This window comes from Strigops habroptila, chromosome 3, assembly GCF_004027225.2.
Source record: "Strigops habroptila isolate Jane chromosome 3, bStrHab1.2.pri, whole genome shotgun sequence".
NCBI lineage: Eukaryota > Metazoa > Chordata > Aves > Psittaciformes > Psittacidae > Strigops > Strigops habroptila.
Window position 1 is genome coordinate 36,552,291 of NC_044279.2, and position 24,004 is coordinate 36,576,294.

Below are 24,004 nucleotides of genomic sequence, written 5' to 3' on the forward strand. Positions count from 1 at the left end.
CCTTCCAGCTCTATGTCCTCTCTCTGGGCTACCCCATAGAGATGTGTGACTGGAGATGCTGGGAGGAGACTCCTACATGCTGTGGCTACCACTGCAAACTCTTTCACCACTTTTAAGAGAAATCTTGACTAAGTTGCAAATGTTAAAGCTCCACATTAGACTCGCCCTTCTAGTTTATCTCAGTCTATTTGCCATATGTCATGTCAAATTTTATGCTTCAGAAGAAATACAAAGTTCATTGCAAAAGCTACACCAAACAAAAACTAGGAAACAGCCCTACAAAAAGCAGAGCACACAATTCGCTACCTGTTAATATCACTGCGTATCAACAAAAGGGTAGCAAATATGTCAGTAAAGAAAACAGGTTCTAGTTTCAGGATCACAAAGGAATTGCTACATGCAATCAAGACTGAAAAATCTTTTAAGTTTTGAAAAATAATCCTATAATTTTATTTCTCAGACACAACAAAGTCCTGGCCTGCAGTGATTGCTAAAGGTCTAACACATTTCCAAAGGAAAAGGATATTAACTGCAGCAGTATATCAATTCTAAAACACAGTCCATTTCTACCAGTCCATAACATCTCTGGCATTCTTGCCTAGAAAACTTAATTTTCACTGTGTGTGAGGACTCCCCAAAGGGAATTTTATTCTTTATTTTACTCTCTTTCCTATGCTAACACCTCCCCCCCACACACATGGTTTGAGCAATTTGGCTGTCATCAGGCATTTGTTTTCCATGAGTATCTTCTGATCCATAGGAGATGCATGACCCAGCACAGTGTTATGTGAGCATTTTAGCTTTTTATTAAGTTCAGAGCTGCCATATCCCTCCTGTCAGAACTGCTTCCATTCTCCAGGTCATTTATTTAGGATAGAAGCTGGTCACAGAAAAAAGTGCGTAGTGTCATTAAATCCCAGTGGATTTAAAATCCTTCTGACCTCTATGCCCATTGCTGCTTGACAGCATCGATCAATAAGATCTCACCACTCTTCTCAGTTTTTCTATTATCCACAAGCACTTTGTATCAAAGTAAGTGCCTTACACAAAACCAGAAGGCAGGGTTCACAGTCTGTTGTTACCTATCCAGACCCGGAAGCAGTTGGGATGAATGAGACGACTGTGAAGTTCTTTCCTGTAATGCTGGGCTCTATTACTGTCTCTCATCTGCTCCTGTCCCATCCTTTCTCCTTTATACATCCTCCTTGGAAGCCTTGCTTTTCCAACAGAACTCCTATTGGGAATGGCTGTTTAAGGAAAAAGAGAAGAATCAAGATTAGTGAGAAGTTAATGTTTGTATTCATTAATTTTGTTGTTACAAAAGATGAGCAGTTGCATTTAAACTGTTTTTAGCTGTAATCCTAGCACTTCAATTGGCTCCTTATGTTTGTGAGACCACATGAAGAATATTGCACCAAATTCGTTACCAAGAAAGTATACAAAAATTAGAGGAATGCTAACAAAAAACAGTTAGTGCACAACAGTGATTTATTTATGAAGTTTAATAGCTAAACTCAGGAGCCCAGCTGAAGGGAAGTAATTGGAAACGCTCTCAAAGGACCCACTGGAAACAGGCTCAAACCTCAGACTGTGAAAGTCTTTACTCATTTTTATTTAGTCCTTGTTCAAGAAAAGCTCCAGTTAAAAATTAAACAGGGAGAAAGTGGCTACAAATATTTTCCAGATCTAAGTATCAAGTAAGGCTTCATATAGCTAATGTAAGCGGTGGCCTTTGGTGGCAAACAGCTGGAAAGTAGAACTGTACACAGGTAAATGACTTCTCTAGGGAAGCTTTAGTGGCTACCTCTGAACCAGAAAAGAAAACAGGATCTGTTCTTTGGTCCTGAAGCTGAACTGCAAGAAGGCAGAGAAATGCTCTCAGGGCCCAGGCATCTTCTGGGATGGTGCTTTTTGGCACAGGCAAAAATGTGCCAGGGTTCCCACAGCTGCAGTAGTGTAGACAACAGCACACCTCTGCTTCAGCCCCAGTTCAGGCGCAGGTTAGTTTGCAAATATAGATGTAAACTGGGTGCAGAATCACATCCCACAGCCACACACTGCTGGCAGTAAGGTGACCTGCATAGGAAAAGAAAGAAAAAATTGAGCACAGAACATACTAGAGTCTGAGGGAAACACCACCCCCCCCCCATTTACTCCTCCCTGTTATCAGACAAATCATCTCAAAAAGCAAAGATGAATACAGAACAGTATTTAAAACATATGTACTAATATCCTTTTGTTTGACAGTCTCAAAAGATAGAGAATTTTCATTTTCTGAGATCCCTTTCTTTTTGAGTTTATTAACTAGATCTTTTGCTGTTTGATTCACCCGGAATATAGAAATTACACCATTACAGAACAACATAGCTCTGTAAGTTATAAACATAAATGAACAGTCTTGGATTCTCTTGCAAAAATGCAGACTTCTGCAATTCACAAATGATTTCTCCTCCAAACCATTAATTATGACAGGATACTGGAGAGGAAAAAAAAATGCATACCAAAATATTATCGCATGCTCATTAGTTACCCACTTTCATTACAAATAGCACTGGGGGATTTCAGGAATTTCATAGGAAGACCGGCCTTTGATTTTCTTGGGGTTTTTTTGGGTTTTGCTTGTTTGTTTTGTTTTGTTTTCCTTAGCCTTTTCATTAATGGAACACATTGCGATAATGCGGGGGGGGTTTGGTGGGTTTTGGTTTTTGTCGTGTTGTGGGGTTGGTTTTTTTTTAATAAGCCACCAAGACACAGACAGTTTTAGAAACAGCGCTGCAAAGTATCCACTGCAAAGCATTGTTAAGGCAGGTTTTATCTGTTCCTGGAGAATTATATAATAGTTCTGATTTCTCTCCTGAGAAATACAAACCTGTAAGCATGACATGGAGCCTGGTGAATGAATGTAATATATTCAAGCGGAACCTCTTGTACCCATACATTTAATTATTAAAACAGTTATATCTTTTTTTAAGTCTGTAGCAGCAGCCATTCTATCCAGATTTTTTTTTTTTTTTGGGGGTTGGGGTTGCTTTTTCTTCCCTCAGACATAGAAAAGAAACTTGTAGCAGCGTTTTTTTTAATGCTTTGCAGCAGTGTGGTTAAGTTAAAGTGACTGATCTTACAGATGAGGTCACCATTTTATAATGGGAAATATATGCCAGATGGTGCAAACATTTTGTGGTCTTGGGAAGAGAAGAATGAGACCTCTCTTTCTGCTATCAGGTTTGGGGAAGTTAGCTTTGCAACACCAGAGAAAGTATTTTTGAATTTGCTTTTAAAAATTAATCTATCATGCCTTTAAACAGCAAATAAATGGCCATAAAGAACCAACTATGAGAAAGGTACGTAAGGGCTTGTCAGAACATATTTAGTATTCATTTTCATGACAACCTTGACACTAGACACTTACGGATTTTTAAAAGTAAGCCTAACATTCCTATAGTAACAAGTTTCCAAGATCTTAAGCAAAAGAAGAAAATTCTCAGCAGTGTACCCAGCATGCTCACTACCAATAATCCCAGCATGCTCACCACAAAAATAACACGCTGATTAACAGCTCCTAGGAATACTGGTTCTACTTAATATTCATAGGCCCTTGAATCAAGTTCCTCTCTCTTGGGTCTGATCAAGAGAGAACGCTATTGTCTGTCAAACACACTCTACTTAGCGTTTTGATGCAGCACAAGCTGATGTGGCTGTGACATAGTGGCAAAGCCCTTTTAGATAGCTTAAGGAAATTCAGGATGTATGCATTTATACCAAAGAACAAGATAAGTGGCCTTACGCAACACACTGCATTAGGTTCTTAAAATGTTACTAGCCTGGGCACATGAAGAGTATAAATGTACACAGTAAGGGTTTGATTATATCCAATAATAGTTGAGCATTTGCTATTTTACACAGCAATTCTGGCTTCTACGTTAACTACTATGTGCCCTGAGGGAACACTGAAACAGTTTCTGTCTTATGTTTCTTACAGACAAAAGAATGAGAGAATGCTGAGACACTACACAAAGCTATGAAGCACAAACTAGTAGCCAAGGCACAAAAAACATCATTGCTGAACTTTTTTCTAAAGGAATTTCATTGTAGAGGGCTACACAGAGGACTGTATGGGCTATATAGAGGACTATAAGCTTTTATGACATTACCAAACATGTTTGTTTCTCCTCTGCATTTTAGAAACAGGTCTTTTTAAGTATGATTCTTTTACATCTATTTCAAACCATTTGCTCTACATATTGCATCAAGGCTTCATAATTCTTTTTTTTTTTTTTAATAATGTAAAGGTTGTGTTAGTTTTTAGATTCTTCTGAAGCCTTTAATAGGGAGCAGCCCTGTGTCAGAACTTTGAATTAAATGCAAAGAACTTGTCTTACTTCCTAAAGCTCTGATAATTCCAAGCATGTTTTCCAAGCAGACTTCAACATTATTGCTAATGCTATGGTTTATACCGGCAGAATTCCAAGTCAACTCACTCTGTCCTGAACAGGGGGATCTATCCTGCAACTCTAAACTTTTCAGAAAGCCCCTTTTCTAGACCATAATTAAGTATGCTGCAATACGATCTTCTTGTAACAACTCTTTTTTTTTTTTTTTAATACATACATCTCAAGCTCTGCTAGTTTGATACTTAATAAAGCCTGTGAGACATACATCTCTCATTCATGGTATGTCTGACATCTTCTAAAATTCACTGTCATGCTAGTAGTAGCTGACAGCTCCTGGGCCTCATGTCATCTTCCAGGAAGCTCATTCCCAGCAGTAAGGACAGCTCACTGTCATTTAGGTCCAGCACTTGAATTTAGCATCATGAAAGGCAGCTAGGCTGGGTTGCTGTTGTCCATAATTTCCCCTCCTCAAAAGTATTGCTGTGGAGATGATCCCTCTATGGCACCCTGAAAGATCATGGGGGAAAAACCAAAACCCTTCCATCTCAAGATGAAAGACAGCTTAAACCTCTTTGCTATTCCTGCTTCCTGTTGTGCTAGATACATCACCTAATTTCATGATCTGAGGGCTTCCAGTTGATGGTTCCTTTAAAAGGGATGTCTGGCATGGGGCAATGCTAAGAAATATCGCAAGTCTTATTTTAATTCTGGAGGCTGGCATTAATATAACCCTTCACCGTATAAATGGTACCAGCAAGAATGTTCTGAAAATTGTTTTCAGAGTAGAATTTCAAATACCCATTTAAAGGATGGAGATTTATATATGCACAATTTTTATTAAGTGAAAACTTGCTACTGGGTGTCAAGACACAAACCTGTAAGAGACAGCGCAAATGATCTCTCCTTGTTCATTATAACTACTTGCTTTTTAGGGCTTTGGATTTTTTTCCACTGAAGGCAGCAATATTGAGTTCAAACAGATTTTTCCCCATCGACAGAACAGTAATAACTTCTTTAGTGTCATGTCAGATTATACTCTAAGATTCATGAATTATCATGGAAGTTATATCATGGTGCATTAGAAGGTAAAATCATAAGGTTGTCAAGTGTGTTTTCTTTTTACTGTACATTCTTGGGTTTTGGGGTGGAATTTAAAATGAGACAGATGGAAAAAAAACACTAGTCCCCAAAGGTAATCTAAGATCTCAAGGTATTTTTCAAACTATGATTTAAAACCTTCATGACAGAGTAATTTTTGACTGAATCTCCCGGTCTTGTGCTCATCTGTTTTTTAATGCTTAACAATGTTTCCTTGCACATATTTGTTGTAAATTTCTAAATCTATACAACTGCTCATTTATTTTTCTACTTTTCACTCTTATGACTTTCATGGATGGAATGCTTCTTGTATTAGAGTTAACAATTTTACCACTGACTTCATAAAATCAAAGATTTACTTTAGCTTCTATTCTCTGACTGCACAGGTAGCAGTACTGAGTAAGGGGAGGACAAAGAACGAAGCAGACAGGAACCTTAAATTTACCTATATTGTGGAGATGAGCAAATCATTTAGTCCCCAATTTTCAAAAGGATCTCCTCATTATCAGTGCTTGACCATCTAACTCTAGAAAACTAATTTTACTTCACCTACGCTGCAAACAGCCACATTTTTGAAAATCAAGACTTCCCTATTTAAAGCTGGGCACACTGGAAGCCATTCATAATCAGGATGCGTCTAACCTCAGTATCTGTTCCTCAGTCTTCATAAAGTAGAATATTTCTTTAGTGGAATGATAAAGAGGAATAGAAATGTAAGACATCATACAGGAATTCAGCATGCATATAGTAGGGACTGTAGAAACACAAGGAAACTCCAGACTCAGGCTTGCTGAATACGGTATTAAATTTGTATTTTCAGAATAGATGGGGGTACTCCAACATCAGTTTCACTTAACGCAAATACACAGTTGAATGTGAAATGATGTTTCATAAGAAAAAAGGATCTTAAAGCACTGATTCAAATCTACCACTGCATAACACTGTGAAGCACTTCAGTAAGCTAATGCTTTATACTTTTTAAATTAACATGAATGTGTCTGTCCCCTCGCCTGTCTCCTTTTTATAGGCCATGTGTTTTCAGCCCGCCATGTTAAAGACTTGTTTCATTATCTGTGAATTAAGCTGGAGAAAGAATACCATTATTTAAAGTTAACTCACAAGAACTGAAATCAACTACCTCAAGACTCTATTTCCATGAGACTTGCAGCTGGTTTTGAAAATCATAAAAGTTGTATTTACACGTCTCCGTCTGTTTATTGGTACTGACACAATAATGTAGGTATTCCCAGGAATGGGAAAGGGGCAAAAACCCATACCAGCACAAAGGCAGAGTCCATGCTCCTATGTGTGATTGAGCTGAAGGCCCCTCAGTTTTACAACAAGTAAGGTGGGGAAGAGAAGGCAGAGGGCCTCCTGGATCATGCAGGGAAGGAGTCATGAAAAAATGTGAAAAAGGATCAGGTCTCTTTTAGCTTAGACAAAAAGGAAACACAGTATTTTGATCTACTTTATTAGGTACCACTTCTCCTAAGCGTATGTACAAACAACATTCGCTATCGTTTTGAAGGGTTTGCCCATGCTGCTGCCAACCTATCTGCTGCTGTGTCTAGACTGGTACATTATATTTAGCTTAATATTGGGCATTTTTACACTGCAGTTTGGTCTGGAGTGCAAAACTACCCAGTTATGCTATTTCAAATGGAAAAATCCACCAGCGTTTTGCGCTGGCACCTACAGCTTTTGCCTCTCCTTTAAGATAATGTTATGTGACCTTGAGGAGCAGCTGGGTGAAATACAACAGGATAGATTGGAGATCTGCTTTTATGATTTGATGGTTGTGTGATTGGGTCATGTAAAGACACAGAATTATCACTGACCTATTAAAAAATGCACTGTTTCTGCAGTAGGGTGCCCATGTACGAGTACAAATGATGGCAGGGCTCGAGCCAGGGCTCGGTCATGCCCACACCCAGCACCTGTTTCCTTCACCCCTGGGAGATCGCAGATCACACCGCAATTACTGATTCTCTGCCCCCCGTTCCCCCCCCCGGGCACCAGTTTTGTGTTTCCTCACTGCAACTCATCTGCCGGGCTCATCTCCCGTAAGGCCCGCACCTCCCGAGGCAGCACGGCCTCCTCAGCCTGCCCGGCACCGCTGGGGCGAAAGCGGGGACACGGCCACTACCGGCACCCGCCCCAGGCCCAGCGGGCCCCCACCGCCACAGGACGGCACCGCGCGGTTCCGCTCGACGTCTCCTTCCGCGCCGGGAGCGGTGCGTGCGGAGGGATCCCAGCATTAGCGCGGCGCGGTAGCGACATGGCGGTGGCCGGACAGCGGTGGGGGCCAGTGGTGGAATTGGAGGGGGTGCTGCTGCCTCTGCGGCGGGAGACGGTGGGGGATTCGGAGGAGGAGACCGACGAGGAGGTGGAGGAGGAGCCGCACTTGCTGGAGGCTGCGCTCTTGGACGCTTCTGGGCCGGAGCTGGTGGCCGCGCTGCCCCCTCGCCGAGCCGGTGAGGCGCGGCGGGAGCGGAGCGGGGTCTGGCAGGCAGCCGCCGCGGCCTCCTTCAGAGGCGGGCCTGGGCCCAGCGCGGGGAGCGAGCTGTGGGAATGGCGGCGGCGCGGGTCGTGTGCGGGAGCTTGGGAGAGGCGGCGCTGCTGTGGGCCGCCGGCTCGGTGCTGTGCCGGGCAGACCTCTCGCTGCGGCCGGGAGAAGGTCACCTGCTGATGTACAATGTCTTAGAAATAAATCCCATGGGAACTCACGCCTTCCCGGGTTACTGGGAATTACGAGTAAAGGGAAAATGATCCAGAGTGGGTGATAAATCTTACACAGGTCGTAGAAGGGTAGTGTCGTTTGCATTCATGTACGGCCACGGCATTGAAGCAGTAAGAAAACATTCAAGTTATCTTCACACAAAACAAACCCACTTTTTTTTCTTTTATGACATGTAAGAGTGTCGGTACTGAACATGAATGATTCCCGACTTTGCGTTTAGTACTCGGAAAAGCAGGTGACCTTGGAGCAACTTCTGCATAGCAAGAATATTATATACAAAAATTGATTAAAAAATTCAGTGAGGTAACAAGGGGAGAACTAACGGACAAGTTGTTACAGACCTAAGAGCTGATGGTATTCTGGTTTTGTGAGAAAGAGTCCTGCTAAACATAGGAGTGCAGCTTGTTCTGGTTGTAGCATTTGGTCTGCTGTTGTGTATCAAGGATTGGTGTATTAATTTTTGTGAGGGAAGGAGGATGGAAAGAGGAGGCAAACCAGGTTGTATGAAATGTTAAGAACTTATATTAATTGCTTATAATCTTTGTGGTTTCAGTTGCAGGAAGTATTTGGTATACAAATGTATCTGAGGAGAATGCAGGTGCCATGATGGAATGTTTTGTGGCAAAACTGTTTAAAACCAAATTGCAAACTTGGCTTGGCATAAATGGTGTAATATTAAACCAGATGCCAGTGTGTTTAATTGGCTAAATATTTATACACATTTTTAATTTTGTAGTTCAGACTCTTGGAGAAGCAGTTTTGGTGCTTGTTTCTGAGGTTGGTTTTGCTTTTGTTTTTAAATCCTATTGAAAAGACTGACATCAGGAAGTTTATGAAACTTCCTGCTTTACTTTTACTATGCAAGTTATACAAAAGACAAAAATAAGCTTTGAACAAACAAAACTCTCTTAATCAAACCACATTTTTAATCTGTATGACTATTAATTTACGATGGTTTTATTTTTCTTTTTGACAATTCAGTTATTATACAAGAAGACAACACTAAAAAGGAGTATGAAGTAGTTGGACGTTTTCCATTAGTTGGCCCTTGGTGGAGAGTTAATGTTAAAGCTAAAAAACTGGGGTCGAAGTACGTTGTGCAAGGATATCCATCCTATTTTCTGCGGGCTGATATAGAAGAAAACAACCGACAAGTCTTTTCACTCTTTCTTAAGGAATGTGCCATACCTGAGTGTTTTAAAGAAAAGTTTTTTACTTGGCTTCCTGTGGAGTCTGTGCTGAGTTTTGGAAATCTTGAAAAAACCCTAAAAGAGTTCCAAGTTTCACACTTAAAGACAGGGATTAAAGAAAGAGGCACGGAGAATTATGACATCTTCTACTATGTTTCAAAATCATGTAGGTACATCCTGTGCTGTTTTAATGGTTTTATAAGCGAACAAATGAGTTCTATCTTAGATACTGTGTTCAAGCTAACATGTCTTTATATGAAGTGTATATTCAAATGGTTTTGAACATGCAGAGATTCTTTTTTTATTTGTTTGTTTTTCAAGAGATAAATTTCTGAAAGTCTCACTTTCTCCTGAAATTTGTTTTACTTCTGAAATTTGTTTTTTAAAGCAAGATATAGAGCACATCAGTTGCATTATCCCCCCTTTGCAGGTCCCAAGATTGATACAAATGGGGAAAGTGATAGCTTAAGTTTGGGATCATTGAGAAAGCCAGTGGAGAGCACTGTTTTCCTGAGTTTCTCTACTCATGTGATACTACAGATTTAGTAGAAGCCTCTTATTTTGGATTTTAAGCTTCTGTACATCTGTCTGAAAATTAGGTAAGCAGCGGGTATGGTGAGGTCTGAACTGACAACATTCAGTATACAGTTTACACCAAGTGTATAATACATATTTTCCAAATGAGTACGTTTAGTTGCAGTTTTTATGTCATCTGTTTACATTATTTTTTCCCAAGGCAGTTCAAGGAAAACAGTCTTCAGGAGTAGAAAGAATAAGAAAGTGAAAGAAATTTGGGATATTTTGGATGTAGTGGAGGCAGAAGGATAAAAGCCAGAGTCTTTTTAAATTGTCTTTATAAATATCTTTATATATTTCTGAAAGCTTTCTTGGTTTATGGTGTGTACAGTTGCAGGAAAGGCAGTATTGGTAGCTCTGACTTTTCCTATGATACTGGAGTTCTTGCCGATTCTTCTGCCACGCCATTTTTGCTGTCTGTTGGATATGGTGTGTTGGCAAAGAAAGACTGAGGAAAACAACGGTACAGATAGTGAGGAAGAGCATTTTCAAGACAAGATGCTAACAAAATTGGATGAGATATTAAAGAATGAGATATGGAAACTTGGATTCAGCAGGGTAAGTAGTGTTAAGCAGGGTAAAAAATGTGGGGTTTGCTACATTAGAGCATTCATTAGATTGAATGCTGTTTCAGTTACATTCAGTTTATCAACTGGGCATTTGTAGGAGGTAAATTTAGTTCATAATGTTTTATGGAAATGGATAATGTACTGGACTCAGTTTTAGCAGATGTTTGGGTTTTTTTTTTTTTCCTCCAGTTTGTCTACAACAGATTAATCTTGGAAGATTTTAAAAGTGGTTTTGTGACAACCATTTGTTTAGTCTTTTCTGCAAGGAGCAGAAAATTAAATACTTGAGGTAATTGGCCCAAAAGTAAGAAAGCTTATTTAAACCCCTCTATTGCCTGTCCGGTTTTATACTAGGAAATGAGATTTTCTATTCTTAATGCATATAACAGTATCTGTGCTTTCACAGTAAGGCAAATAAGTTGCTCTGTAACAGGTCATCTGGTCTACTGGTTCTCCTTTCTTGTAAGTTTTTTCGCAGTTGCTGCTTGCCTTCCTGTTTTTCTTCACTATACTTGCTCTGCAGCTTTGCTGCTGCACCTCACCTTAGCACTCCTGTACCTCTGATGGCAGCTATGGCTTAATAGTTCAGACATGTGATTAGTTAATTCCCCTGCTTCAGCTACCCAGTGCTTTTGCTGTCAGATGTTCTGACTTGTCTTGAAGACCTCCAGTTTCAGAGATTTACATTCTAGCCAATGTATTCCAGTGATTCACATCTTTTCCTTTTAAAAGCTTTTTCCTAATATCTAGTTTGACTGTTCCTTAATGCAGTAGACTTCTTGCTCTTGTTTCTTGTTCCAAAGACCTGCATTCTCACTGCAGGAGTTTTTATTGCTTGAAGACTCTCTTTAGCTTTTTCTCTTGAGGCTCAGCAAGTCCAATTAATTTTTCTTTCCCGCAGTAGTTCATCTTTTTTGCTCATCCCAGTCTTTGACTGTTTAGCAGTAGTCTCTGTAAAGGTTGTGTATTTCTTGAAGTAACATGTTCAAAATTGGGTACAGTATTCTGGCTAATGCCTTTCCTGTGCTCTGTTTCTACAGGTTTTGTGCCTTTACTTGAAATTGCGATAATTAGGTGTGCATGATTTCTCACTAATACCCAGTTTATGTACCAGGTTTTTGATTTTTAAAGTTTCTGTTTTATGCAGAAGGGTGACTGAGAGGAATTATCATTCCATCTTTCTTTTAAGTATCTTGGTTTCATGTAGCTTGAAAAGCATTATAACTTAAAACATCATGGAAAAATACATCATTCAGAGATTACAGTTTGTATTTACTAGATGAATGTTATTCATTAAGAGGTTAATATCCTCTGAAATAAATATGTATTTGCTTTTATTCCTTCTGGGGAGAAGATTACCTATAGGGAACTGAATCTTTCTTACTGTGAGGCAACATGGGCTGCCTTTTGTCAGTGTGAACATCTCCTCTGGAAGATTCCTGAATTGCAGAAGAATGCATTAATTCTGTATGATCAACTCAAGAAACGGTGTAGAGAAATGGGACACACTTATGAAGATCAAGATGAATTAGCTCATTTTGTGTCTAAAGATATGTCCATCGAGCATGTTTGGCAATCTCTTGAATTTTTGAAAGATCAGAGCATAGTGATCAGGGAGAAAAAACTAGTGTTTCTGCCTTATCTTTACAAATCTGAAAAAGACATTGCAATGTATATAGGTGAACTTATATCAAACCACTCATGGAAACTGGATGTTGATGTGAAAAAGGTACTTAAAGTTTCTGAGACATCAAGAGAAACGGTAGATACCAAAATGAATGTTACCCACGCTCATGAAATGGAACATCTGGAAGAAAATAGTCCAGACAATCATAACTGTGAAAATCACTTTGCTGAAAAGGAAGTGGGTTCTGCATCCGGTACCCAAAGTAAGGCAGAGTTAGACTTAGATCAGGTGATTGCTTTGGAGAAGATTTGTTCTAATCCTGTCACAATCATAAGTGGAAAAGGAGGCTGTGGGAAGAGTACAATAGTTAGCTGCCTTTTTCGTCACTTAAAGCAGATGGAAGGGGAAGTGGAAGCTGCTTCTAAGGCCTTTGAAGAAGACCTGGATGCATCTGAGGAATGGAATACCTTTGATCTTAATGAGGAGTCAGAGAATACGTACACACAAAAAAGTCTGCATGTACTATTTACTGCACCTACAGGGAGGGCTGCAGGCCTTTTGAGGGAAAAAACGAATATTCCTGCGTATACACTGCATCAGGTAAGGACATTTGTTTTGTTTTTAAATTGTGTTCTGAAGGGCCTTTTGACACTGTCTGTCCTTGTTTTGAAAAAAAAAAAAAACCCCAAAAAACCCAAACCAAAACCTTGTTACTGAACTTTCCATCTGAAATCCTTACCTAATGCTTAGGTACAACTTGTCAGCATTTGGAAGTTGCATTACATTTTGGGGAGTTGTAGATCAGTCATTTGAAATAAATTGTTTGCTGTAACTTTGGTTTTCGATTGTTGGGGTTTTTTTCTACTTACACACATATCATTCGTGCCTTTCTAAGGCATCTGGTCTTCAGCTTCTCAGCTGTTGTTTTGGGTTTTGTTTTTCCAAGGAGGAAATTAAGCCTGAAAGGTTAAGTCTTCTGATTATTGACAGGTTTAAGTTCAGAATTTCAGATGATAGCTCTAAATACAACATTAGAAGATACCACACTCTGACTGCCCTTATAAGGCAGTTGTTTACAGTTGGTTAGTGTCAGAACTTGATTTATTTGTTTGTTTCTAGATAATCTATAGTTTTAGATCGTGGAGGCAGAGTGAACAATTACAGCCGTGGAAATTTTCTACTGTGACAGTTCTGATTGTGGATGAAGGAAGTTTGGTATCTGTATGTATTCTGAGTTTGGTTTTAAAACTCTTACGCGAGCATGCTCAGCTTGCCAAACTTATTATTCTAGGTAAGTGAAAGAGCAACTTCAGCATTATACACTATTTAATAATACAGAACATACAGTGTGTCAGACCTGTCACTGGTCTCACTGAGTCTCTTAAATACCCAGAATGTTACATTGTTTTGCACTTGGATATTTCTGCTTATTCATAAGGTCAGATGAGAGAGTTTTCCATCTCAACCGTCAATATGAAAATATCAGTATCTCCCTTATCTTTTTAGCAGTGTTCTGTCTGCTTCTGAAAGTATTAACCAGGCCAGGCTGGACGGGGCTTAGAGCAACCTGGTCTACTGGAAGGTATCGCTGGCCATTGCAGGGGGGTCAGAACTGGCTGATCTTTAAGTTCCCTTCCAACCCAAACCATTCTGAGATTCTATGATTATGACTTCTGTGTGATGGCTTATTACAGCTTGCAACTGGAAAACTTTTCTGATTTCCTTAAATTTAAAGAAGCTAGTGTTTACATCTTAATCTCATGTTAGAAGGGAGATTTCATGTCATTCTGAATGCTAGGATCATCTTGGTTTAATTCAGAAAGGAAAATGAGTGTAGAATGAAAATTTTCTGCTGTCTCAGAGGTTTACTTTTTGGCATGCCATTCATAACATTTGCTTTTAAATATGTAACTTTCAAAATGTGTTTGAATAAGATGTGCTCACTATCAGTGTTTATCATGCTGAGGGATTTGCACGTGCTAGTAAAGCATTGCTGAATGAGGAATATGAAATTTAAATTACAGTCTGATCCCCCAAACAAAGCTTCTTAGATTCTTGGAAGTTTTATTTCATGTGAATTGTGTTGATGAAGCATGTTACTGTGTAGAGGGTTGAGTATTTATTAGTTCCAGTGTGGGGTTGTTTTGTTTTTTGTTTTTTGTTTTTTTTTCCAGGACAGTTTTTAACAGATGATCTGTTGCTGCTTCTCACCAATACTAATATGCATTCTGTTTAGGTGATACTAAACAGCTACCAAGCATAGACCCAGGAAACATGTTAGCTGATGTCTTTGAGGGTCTAAAATCAAGAGGCTTTTCTGTGGAACTGCGAACTAATCACAGAGCTGAATCACAGCTAATTGTAGATAATGCATCAAGGTAGGATCTCATTATGTATGTAAGAAGCATTCTTGTAGTAGGCTGGTCCTTTACCTGCAAAACAGTAGTGCATCCAGATTTGACTCTATGCTACTGCCTCTGTTATAGCTTCTTATTAAAAATCAATAACACCGTTTTTAAGAGCAAATGGACCAACCACCCAAAACAGCAACAACAACAGAACCCCACAAATTTTTCCAGGAGTGTATGTATTGGAGAAAAAAAAAGTGTGTGCTGGAATATGCTTGAATTTTCTGGGATGAATTTCACTATCAAATACTCCCTGGTGTTTTCAAATGAGTTGTGCATGTGTTGACTTATAATTGCTTCCCTAAAAAGGAAGTCTTAAAGACATTGCCGGTAAGTGTGACAACAGACTGAATTACATTGAGAGTTTAGGTGCCAAGGGCCATTAAATCATAGTCTTTTTTTATTTTTTTTTTCTGTATTAATACTTAGAACATATAAATGTTTCCAGCATTTGCATTCCTTTTGGTCTGGAAATAATCCCGTTTACTGTCGGTGTATGACTTCTTTTTTAAACCTCAAACAACAATATCTAGGTCCAAGTGCCCAAGACCTTTTGATGTTGAGCGGAAGTTGAGAATATTCTGGACTACCAAATGTTTTACAAACACTGTCACTTTTTTTTTTTGTTTGCTAACACTTCTGTGTTACTCCAGTCTGCTCCCATGAGAAGGAAGAACACTTAAGTATCTACTGTAGTGCTGAAGTGCTTAGAGGATAGATTACCGTTTTTTTACTGTGAAATTAAGTTATGCTTAAAAGAAAGTGTTTCTGGTGTATGTAGTATAGATGACCAAAAATGTATAAATGGTGAATTTCAGGCTGATGTAGATGATGTTACACGGGAATCCTTTAACTGGAAATAACTTCTCTGTTTTCCCTCCACTGCTCTCGTCAAGAATCTCTCACCGGAAGTTTCCTGAATTTGATGAGGTGCTGAAAGTTCCTGCTTGTGATGAGGAAATGAAAATGCCAGGCCCAGAAAAGAAATTCATTTTCATTGCTTTGCCTGCTGGCGGGGGTTGTGACAGTACGTGTGTACGCTCAGTTTGTAACCTTGATTTCCCTTTGGTAAAGCATAGACCGTTTGGCTGGAATTACCATTTGGGGAAGATTTTAGTCTGGTTTTGTTTGTGGTATAAATTTAAATGCTAAGATTCAGAGTTCACCTTTTGCTTTCTATAAGTGGGTGCAGCAAAACCTGTAAGTGCAAAGGATACATTGTAGAGCTCCAGCTCACCAGTTGCATTTTGAAATGGGAGTGATACAGCGTCCATCAGTGTAAACAAGTGTGATTGTCTTTTTCTATTGTAGGTGGAGCTGTCAGACCTTAAAAGATTAAATTTTTCAGTAATTTGAGTAAACAGCATCTGTAACAGGATGGTGTGTTGGACAGGAATGTGCTCCCAACTCTAGAATCAAGTTAGGAAAATAGAAACAGAGGGGACACCAGTATTTCTTTAAAAATATTTTCAGGTTAGGGTTAGGGCCATTGCTTCTGTTTTTTTGACCTTTATTGGATAAGTGGATTGAGTAGCCGCCACTTAATATGCATCAAAAAAGCTTCAAGGAGGATGTGGTAAAAAAAAATCGTGAATATTATCACTTTATCTTACTATGGTAACTTACTCAGCAAATAACACTAAACCTGGATTTCTCCTGTATCGGTCTATTTTTACCTCTTTCATGTGCTGTATCCAAACCTTATTTTGCATGAAATATGCTCTATGCAGCTGTTTAACACAGATAAACCAGAATTTCTCTCATTCCATATCACTCTTGTCTCTCACATTTTAATTTTTGGGAGGGTTGTGGTTTTGTGTTTTGTGTTCTTTTCTGTTTTTTTAATGTCTTTGAAGCAAAAATGTCTTTGAAGCAAAAAATAAGCAAAGGCAATTTCTTATTGAATTATGTTTTTCTTACATTATTCTGCGTATTTTTATGCCTTACTTTTTATGACTTCTGAAACAGAGTTGCAAACTGCCATAAAGACTTTACTTAAAAAAGGACCAGGATTGCAGGATGCCAAACAATCACAGTTCATCGCTTTCAGAAGGTAATGGAGCATGCAGACAGACAGTGAAAAAATCCTTGCTAGCAGCCACGATCTAAAACCAGCTGAATGTGTTGAGTTGTAGAGACTAGTGGCAATATGATAAAATTGCTGGAGAGAACAGGCCAGGTGTCTCTTCCTGTACCTTCTGGTTGCCTTCAGTCTCTCCATGGAGAGTTGCTTCGTTTTTCTATAAGCTTCATGTTACTTTGCATCATCATTTTTGCCTTTGTGTTCATGTTCATCTGTACTGTTCATGTTAAAGAAACAAAGGATGGACATAAGTGGTCAGGTTTTGTAGTAGGTTCTCTGAGAGCCTGTGCTCTGGTGTTTATTACAGTGCAGTGTTCTTCAGAAGTGAAAGGAGAGGGCTCATCTTCAGGAGGAACCCACAAAATACAAAGAAATGTCCATTTTCAAACGTATCCCATTGTGGCAGATGTGAGTTCCAGGGTGCGTGATGGTACATGTAACCTACTGTCTATATATGCTTCTGCCACAGGTGGACACTGACCAAATGACAGAAGATACTTGCATTTTGACTGTGTGACAAGGGCCAGATTTCAGTCGTGTAATCTGATGGGCATTAGTGCTCTTGTGCAGTGGCAAATCCAGTTTGGATATCCAGCTTGGATATTTGGAAGCACAATAGTTGTCGTTTAAGAAGGGGTAGGATGTAGGGCTCTAACATGCTTTGAAGAAAGGTTGGAAAGTTTACTAACCACTGATAGCATGAACCATCATGTTATAATGAATAGTATGGCCTCACAGAAACACTGAAGGGATAAATGTAATGTCCAGTAGTACCAATAGTCCATAAACTTATACTTCTTCACAGAAAGGTACTTAAGAAAAAACTTCTACTTTTATTTGTGAAGAACCTTTTCTCAGCAATTAAAAATCACCATTTACAGGTTACTAGTGCACAAGTAAGCCATTTATAGATTTTAGCTAGTTCACCTGCTTGTTGTGAATGCTGAGTAACTCCGAAATCAATTTTATTTCTCCAGTCTGCATTCAGGTACAGTACTGTTATTAATGGTTTCCATAAAAGATTCCTATAGAATATAGGTACTTAATCTGCATTTAAAAGGTAAAATTCCAGGTCTTTAAAAAGCAAATAAATCTTCTGACTATTTTTAATACATCCACAGACAGAAATAGTATATCCAGGCTTTAGTTTTTCTTTAGTTTTCTTCTTTATGTTAAAAACAAATCTAGCTAATTTAGGTATGCAGCACAAACATCCTCACCTTTCTATGGTATTTGGACAAAACCGTTCCTTCTACATCATGATTTTGTTCTTGTTCTTTTTTTGTACGATTTAGGCAAGATTGCGATGTAATAAATGAACTTTGTTGCCAACACTATTCAAATCATTTAACCAGGTAAGCCAGTGTTCTGCATTTTTTCCTGTGAACAATCTCACTTTCTTGGTGTTAACTCCATATGACTGTTTTTTACCAAAAGGTTTCACAAAAATTCAAGAAACATCTTTTAAATGGGAGTTGTCTTCACTGTTTTGAACATTATTAAGGTTTTTAATCTGGCCCAAGTATAGAGAGGGGAGAGGTAAGAAATACTGATAGATGGTAAATGCATACTTTATAAATACATTTCTCCCTCTTTCTTTCTCCAACTTAGAGACCATAAAAACCGTCTCTTATTTCAAATTGATGACAAGATTTCCTGCACACGGAATACGTACCTCAAGGATCTCTTGCCAGACCGTGATTTCAGGGAAGATCCTAATCACCGTGACTGCAAAAGTGGAGAAACCACCCTCACTGCAGAGACTGCTGAGGAGGGCAGACGACTGTGCAATGGAGACATATTTTTCATAACAGAGGTAAGTCCTTGCTGCAAGAACTTACACAAAAATCCCCAGTGGTAACTGGTTCAGTCCTTGGAGAATCCCCAGAACAAAACAATTTGCAGTTTTGTAATTTTAGTCCACAGTACATACTTAGTTCTTCTGCTAAACAGTCATGTGAATAGCAAGACAGAGGCAGACTCAAAATGGAGAATTAAAAGAATACATCTCTGAGCATTTTTGTGAAATGTGTTTCAGTTGATCTGCTTGTGTCCAGTGTAAATATGTTCTGCAAATACTAAAATGTATTGAAATTGAAATGGGTAATGTTTTGGATATAGGTAGAAGTCTTGTGTAAAGAATAAAGCTGATGTTACAGCTTGAGCTCTCCCCTAATCTAAGATTAGGATCCTTAGAAAACTAAGCTGACCAAAAAAACAGAGCAACAAAACCTTTGTATTTATTTGCTGGCTTCAGTGAGCTGAGTTGACTCAGCAGACGGTCCAGTGAAAGTTCTAGTATTTGTGCATGGGAAGGGGCACCATACAGGGCTGGTGGGAGAGAGTGGGCTCTTTCCCTTCATGGCAGTAAATCGTTAAAATGGCATCACTGGTATATTTCACTGTATCCTCAGATAACCAGTTTTCTGAGGGTTAAAAGTACCTTAGTCAGCATTTTTCTTACTGAACAGGAGTTAGGGCAGGCCCTGTACAGTGAAACTACTTTTCCTTCAAGGTGGTCAGTTGAAAGATAGCAATCTTTTGGGTTTACCGTCTTCTGAAATTATTTCACTCAGTTGATATTGCAGCTATTGTAATTTCAGGGAAAGCTAGAATATGGATACACACAGATGTATAGACACAGGTCACACTGCTGATACAAGCTTCCTACTGAGTGTTCTTGTGCTATTTCTTTAGGATGTAGAAATTGATAAACAGCGCTTACTGACTATCAGCAGCACGTGCGGCTCTACATTCACTGTGAAGTGTAAGGCACTGAAGAAGCTATGCCACATAAAACATGCATGGGCCAGAACTATTCACGCATTTCAGGTAAAAAATAAAACAGCTATGAGCTGATAAAACCTTCTCATGGCTTTAACTTGCTAATGCACTGTATTTTCCTGTGAAAGAGCCAGAGGCTCTCTTGAAACTAAAATTCATTGAATGCAGGATAGAAAATATTCTTGGGAGTATCCCCAGCTGTCTCCAGCTTCCTTGTTTTTGTGTCTTAATTTTAACTCCTTAGTGGAGATCTTACTTTGATAAGGCATTCTTAAACATGTTTCAGGGTTCTGAGGAAAAAACTGTTGTCTATGTGGTTGGCAACCCTGGCCGTCAGCACTGGCAGCATGTGTACACAGCCGTGACCAGAGGACGTTGCCGTGTCTATGTTATAGCAGAAGAGCCGCAACTCAGGAGAGCGGTCACTAACAAGAATATGCCCAGAAAAACTCACTTACAGAGGTTTTTGAGAGAGGCAATTGCAGAAAGAAGCAACTGTCCTGGACACACTTCCTCTCCCCTGACCAAGAGCTGGCGAAGTCAGGAGCTTGAGACTCAGTCTGTTTGCGTAACCCAAGGTGCTCCTGAGCCACCTGAACCTCAGGCAGACTTGACTAAACAGGAAGAGTCAGCAGTTCTCAGTAAAGAGCAGACAGACATTTTGCAGCAAACTCCACGTAAAAGACAACAGACCCTTGCAGAGAATTCTGAGGATGCTGTGAAAACACCCCGGGTGAGTATCTGTCTCTGAACTGAGAAAGTTTAAAACAAACTTCTGCACTGTCTTTAACCATCACACGTCACCTTCTTACTGTTACGATTGTTTTAGCATTATCTATTTAATAATTTTCCAGCTGCCCAGTAATTGGCAAAGCAGTCAAGTCTGGCAGGCATTTTCCCAGAGTGATAGATAGGAAAAAATAAGTTAACAATGTCAAGAGCAGCAAATTTATACATCTTATTAGCCAACACGCCCCAATGAGTAGCTTAGGCTATAGTCGCTTACTCCTTGTGTGGAGAAGTCAGTTTTTAGGAGCTGACATGCTGTAAAAGAGTTTTATGTAAAATTTGATTGGTGAAGCTGATTTTTTTATACAGTCAAACATGCCTAATAGGTGGATTTTTTCGTTCTCTCTCATTTCTGAGCTCCGTCATGGGGAAAACAGTGTTTTTGAGGACATGACTGTATTTTTTGGAGTACTGCATTCAGATCTGGGGCCCCCAACATGAGGATGTGGACCTGTTGAAGCAAGTCCAGAGGAGGGCCGCAAAGATGATCAGAGGGCTGGAGCACCTCTCCTGTGAAGACAGGCTGAGAGAGCTGGGGTTGTTCAACCTGGAGAAAAGAAGGCTCAGGGGAGACCTTATAACAGTCTTCCAATACTTAAAGGACACCTACAAGAAATCTGGAGAGGGATGTTTTAAAAGGGCATGTAGTGACAGGACAAGGGGGAATGGCTTTAAACTGAAAGAGGGGAGATTTAGATTAGGTATTAATTAGGAAGAAATTCTTCACTGTGAGGGTGGTGACACACTGGCACAGGTTGCCCAGAGAAGCTGTGGCTGCCCCATCCCTGGCAGTGTTCAAGGCCAGGCTGGATGGGGCTTGGAGCAATCTGGTCTAGTGGAAGGTGTCCCTGCCTGTGGCAGGGGGGTTGGAACTAGATAGATCTTTTAAGTGCCCTTCCAACCCAAACCAGTCTGTGATTCTATGATTTTAGTTCTAGTTCAACCTCTGATAACATTTTCATTCTGTTTTGACAGAGAACAGTAGAAGATTCCCCACTTCAATCTTCCAGACTTAAGAATCTAACTTTGGGTCACGCAACTCCTAGGAAGCTTTTAAAGAAGTAACAAACAATTGACTGTCCTCATTATGAATCTTTCTTGAACCTGTTCCATTCAAGAATTCAGAACAGAGAAGCTAGGTGTGCAGATGATTTTCCTGTAGGCTTTCCCATACCAGCATGTTCTACAAAGTACATGCTTTTTTTGTTTTAAAGTGAGCCCTTTTCAGTGATCTGCCCTTTACTAAATTCCTTGGTGTGTTGGTCATCAAAAATAATTATTTTGTTCCAGTGAAGAATGAAAGGATCCAGATGTTCCATAAGAAAATACCTGGGGATTTCTGGATTTGAAGACTAGCTGGCCATACCACGATTTATCCATTTCCTAATGCTGCAGAACTGATGACAACTTGTTACATGTGCCAAAACTGTGGTTTGCTCTTGAAGTCAAAAAACAGTTTATAAAGGGGACTTTGGATGTTTCTAGTGTGGCAGATTTGTAGGCATGAGGTTTTCATTGATTATGGGTTTTAATCTTGTTACAAGATTAAAGAGAACAAGAAAGTTGGAACCAGTGACATAGAAATTTTCCCCCACTTTGTACATGAGAGAGATGTACAGCTTGCCATTGCTGCTTTAGCTCAGAATTATACACTGATAATGATCTTGGTAAGAAATCACAATTCCAAGTCGGAGTTAGAAAAAACATTCCACTTTCAACTTTTTTGTGTACCATGTGACTTACGGCATTGAAACTTTTGAGATTAGCAAGATGGATGCTGATCAAACATCAGACAGATTGTACTAAAATTGGGACAGCTTCCTTTTTTTATACATATAGCAGGAAATACTTTTTTTTTCTCTTCCCAAAAACTGTGGAAAAAATGCAACCTCATTTTTAATGTCTTTAAATCACTGTTTATTTCAATTTATACAGTTTTTCCATACAAATATTTGCAACAGTTTGAATTTCAAAAAACATAACATAGACGATAAATATCATGCTATTAAAGTATTAAATTTGTACAAAAATACTTTACAGTTTAATACTTATTTGTTACAAATAAAAATACATATTTAAGTGACTCATGAACTTTTTTTCTTCTTTTTTTACATGATTCAGCATTGAATGTCATTCTGACCTTTTCTGGCAGTGCTGAAATAGAAATCAGAGACAGGTGTGTGTGCGGGGCAGGTGAGCTTGTTCATGTATTGGAAACAGCAACAGGGATACAGTTAAACAGTTTAAATTGACCAGAAACAACTCTGTAAGGTGACTGTTTAGATATGGAGACTCTACAAATGTACAAATCCAGGATCTTTATATTCACCAAGAACAATAATTACCAATAACACCTTGAATACTGGAATAAACCAAAGCAGCTGCTGGTGAACATATAACGCAACTGGCAGTATTTTATTGCTTGGGGGGAGAGGAGAGAGTTTGTGTGATGTGTTTGTAAAATATATTTACAATTTTAAATCCTAAAAACATGTTGCGGGGGTAATGTTTATCATAAAGAAGGCTGAAAACAAACCATAGTAAATGCAACTTTTGTCCGTTCAAGAAATTGACTTGACTTACTTAAAAAGCTCAGGTGTGTCAGTACAAGTTTACATGTTTATGGATCATTAAAGAGCTTTTGTATCAGTCTCCCACTGACATAATTTAAAAAAAAAAGCCATTTTCTTTTAAAACCTTTCTAATTTGTCTGAACTCGTTTCAGTTTCACTCTTGTCAGTAATCCTCCTTCACAGAGGTTTCATCCCACTAAAAAAGTCTCTGCTTAAAAATCCCCACAGGTTGCAAGATACACTGTTAAAATATTTCATTGCATAGGGAAGAACATACCTTCTAACAAAATTTACCAAAGTGGGGCAGTAACATTCACCTCATACTGCAGCCTCCTGCAAAAACATCTCAACCATGCCTTGTTTGAAGAGTGCACCCTCCTTGCCAGCAGAATAAAGGTTCCGAAAGTTACAGCTCTAGATGTTTAACAAGAAAACCCAGTGCAGCATCACACTTCCTTGTCCCTCAGACAGCACCTTTCTGATTGATTAATAAAATGTGTTTTAAAAACCACATAACGTGGACACCACTGTTTGTTAGCAGAGGTCAACTCCCTGCTTTTCCCTCAAACAGCAGCTGCTGAAGAAGAGAGGAACACTTAAATGATGTTTAAAACCTCTCCCCAGTTTCTTATTTGGAGGGAAGAAAAGGCCCTTAAGATTTTTGTACTGTTGCTAATGCTAGGTTGTTTAGAATGGAATGACTTGACTTAATGAAGAATCAAACTTTTTCAAAAGTAACCATGAACTAATACAAGCCTTGAGACAGAAAGACTGAGCTGTGCTTTTTAGTGCTGTACAGCATCTGAGCCTTAATCTCAGAGAAATCTTAAAGGGATTTAGCACCATAATTGTCTTTTGTTACTGAATGTCCCACTAAAACAATTTTCTGCTATAACGTATTTGTAGGATCCCGTGTCTCTGTATGAACATTAGTGTGTCCACTCTGCTGAAGGAAGGCATTAGTCTGATCACACCACTCCCCGCTTGCTGAAGTCTGTTGTTCTGAGCTTCCTTTCGGAGGTGCCAGCGGGTTTCTGCTAATAACCAGCTCAAGCTTATTGCCAGATTCTGCAATGAGGGGCACAACCAGACAGCAGTCAAAGTCTCTGGTGCGAACATGGTTTACCTGGACAATTAGAAGATGGATTTTTGTTACCATTTCAGGAAAAAAAAATG

At 39.2% G+C, this 24,004-nt stretch overlaps 2 protein-coding genes and 1 long non-coding RNA gene across 3 annotated transcripts in view; 1 reads left to right on the forward strand and 2 right to left on the reverse strand.

Annotated features, from left to right (window-relative positions):
* Positions 1-972: 972 nt before the first annotated feature.
* LOC115605455 lies at positions 973-2,072 on the reverse strand. Its single transcript, XR_003990599.1, has 2 exons — positions 1,805-2,072; positions 973-1,247 (listed from the first exon to the last, which is right to left on the reverse strand). It is a non-coding gene; the product is annotated as an uncharacterized LOC115605455 (long non-coding RNA).
* A 5,623-nt stretch (positions 2,073-7,695) lies between these two features.
* On the forward strand, positions 7,696-22,338 carry HELB (DNA helicase B). The gene is made up of 13 exons (XM_030477941.1): positions 7,696-7,963; positions 9,211-9,585; positions 10,327-10,553; positions 11,919-12,791; positions 13,311-13,482; positions 14,428-14,569; positions 15,496-15,626; positions 16,568-16,652; positions 17,978-18,037; positions 18,294-18,498; positions 19,380-19,514; positions 19,753-20,199; positions 21,231-22,338. Exons 1-13 carry the CDS (start codon positions 7,768-7,770, stop codon positions 21,318-21,320), a joined length of 3,138 nt encoding a protein of 1,045 aa, XP_030333801.1. The 5' UTR covers positions 7,696-7,767; the 3' UTR covers positions 21,321-22,338.
* The window catches only part of GRIP1 (glutamate receptor interacting protein 1), a 227,157-nt gene continuing 225,301 nt past the window's right edge, over positions 22,149-24,004 (reverse strand). The window contains 1 exon segment of the mRNA XM_030477942.1: positions 22,149-23,954. Coding sequence (XP_030333802.1) covers positions 23,718-23,954 — 237 coding nt within the window. The 3' untranslated portion in view covers positions 22,149-23,717.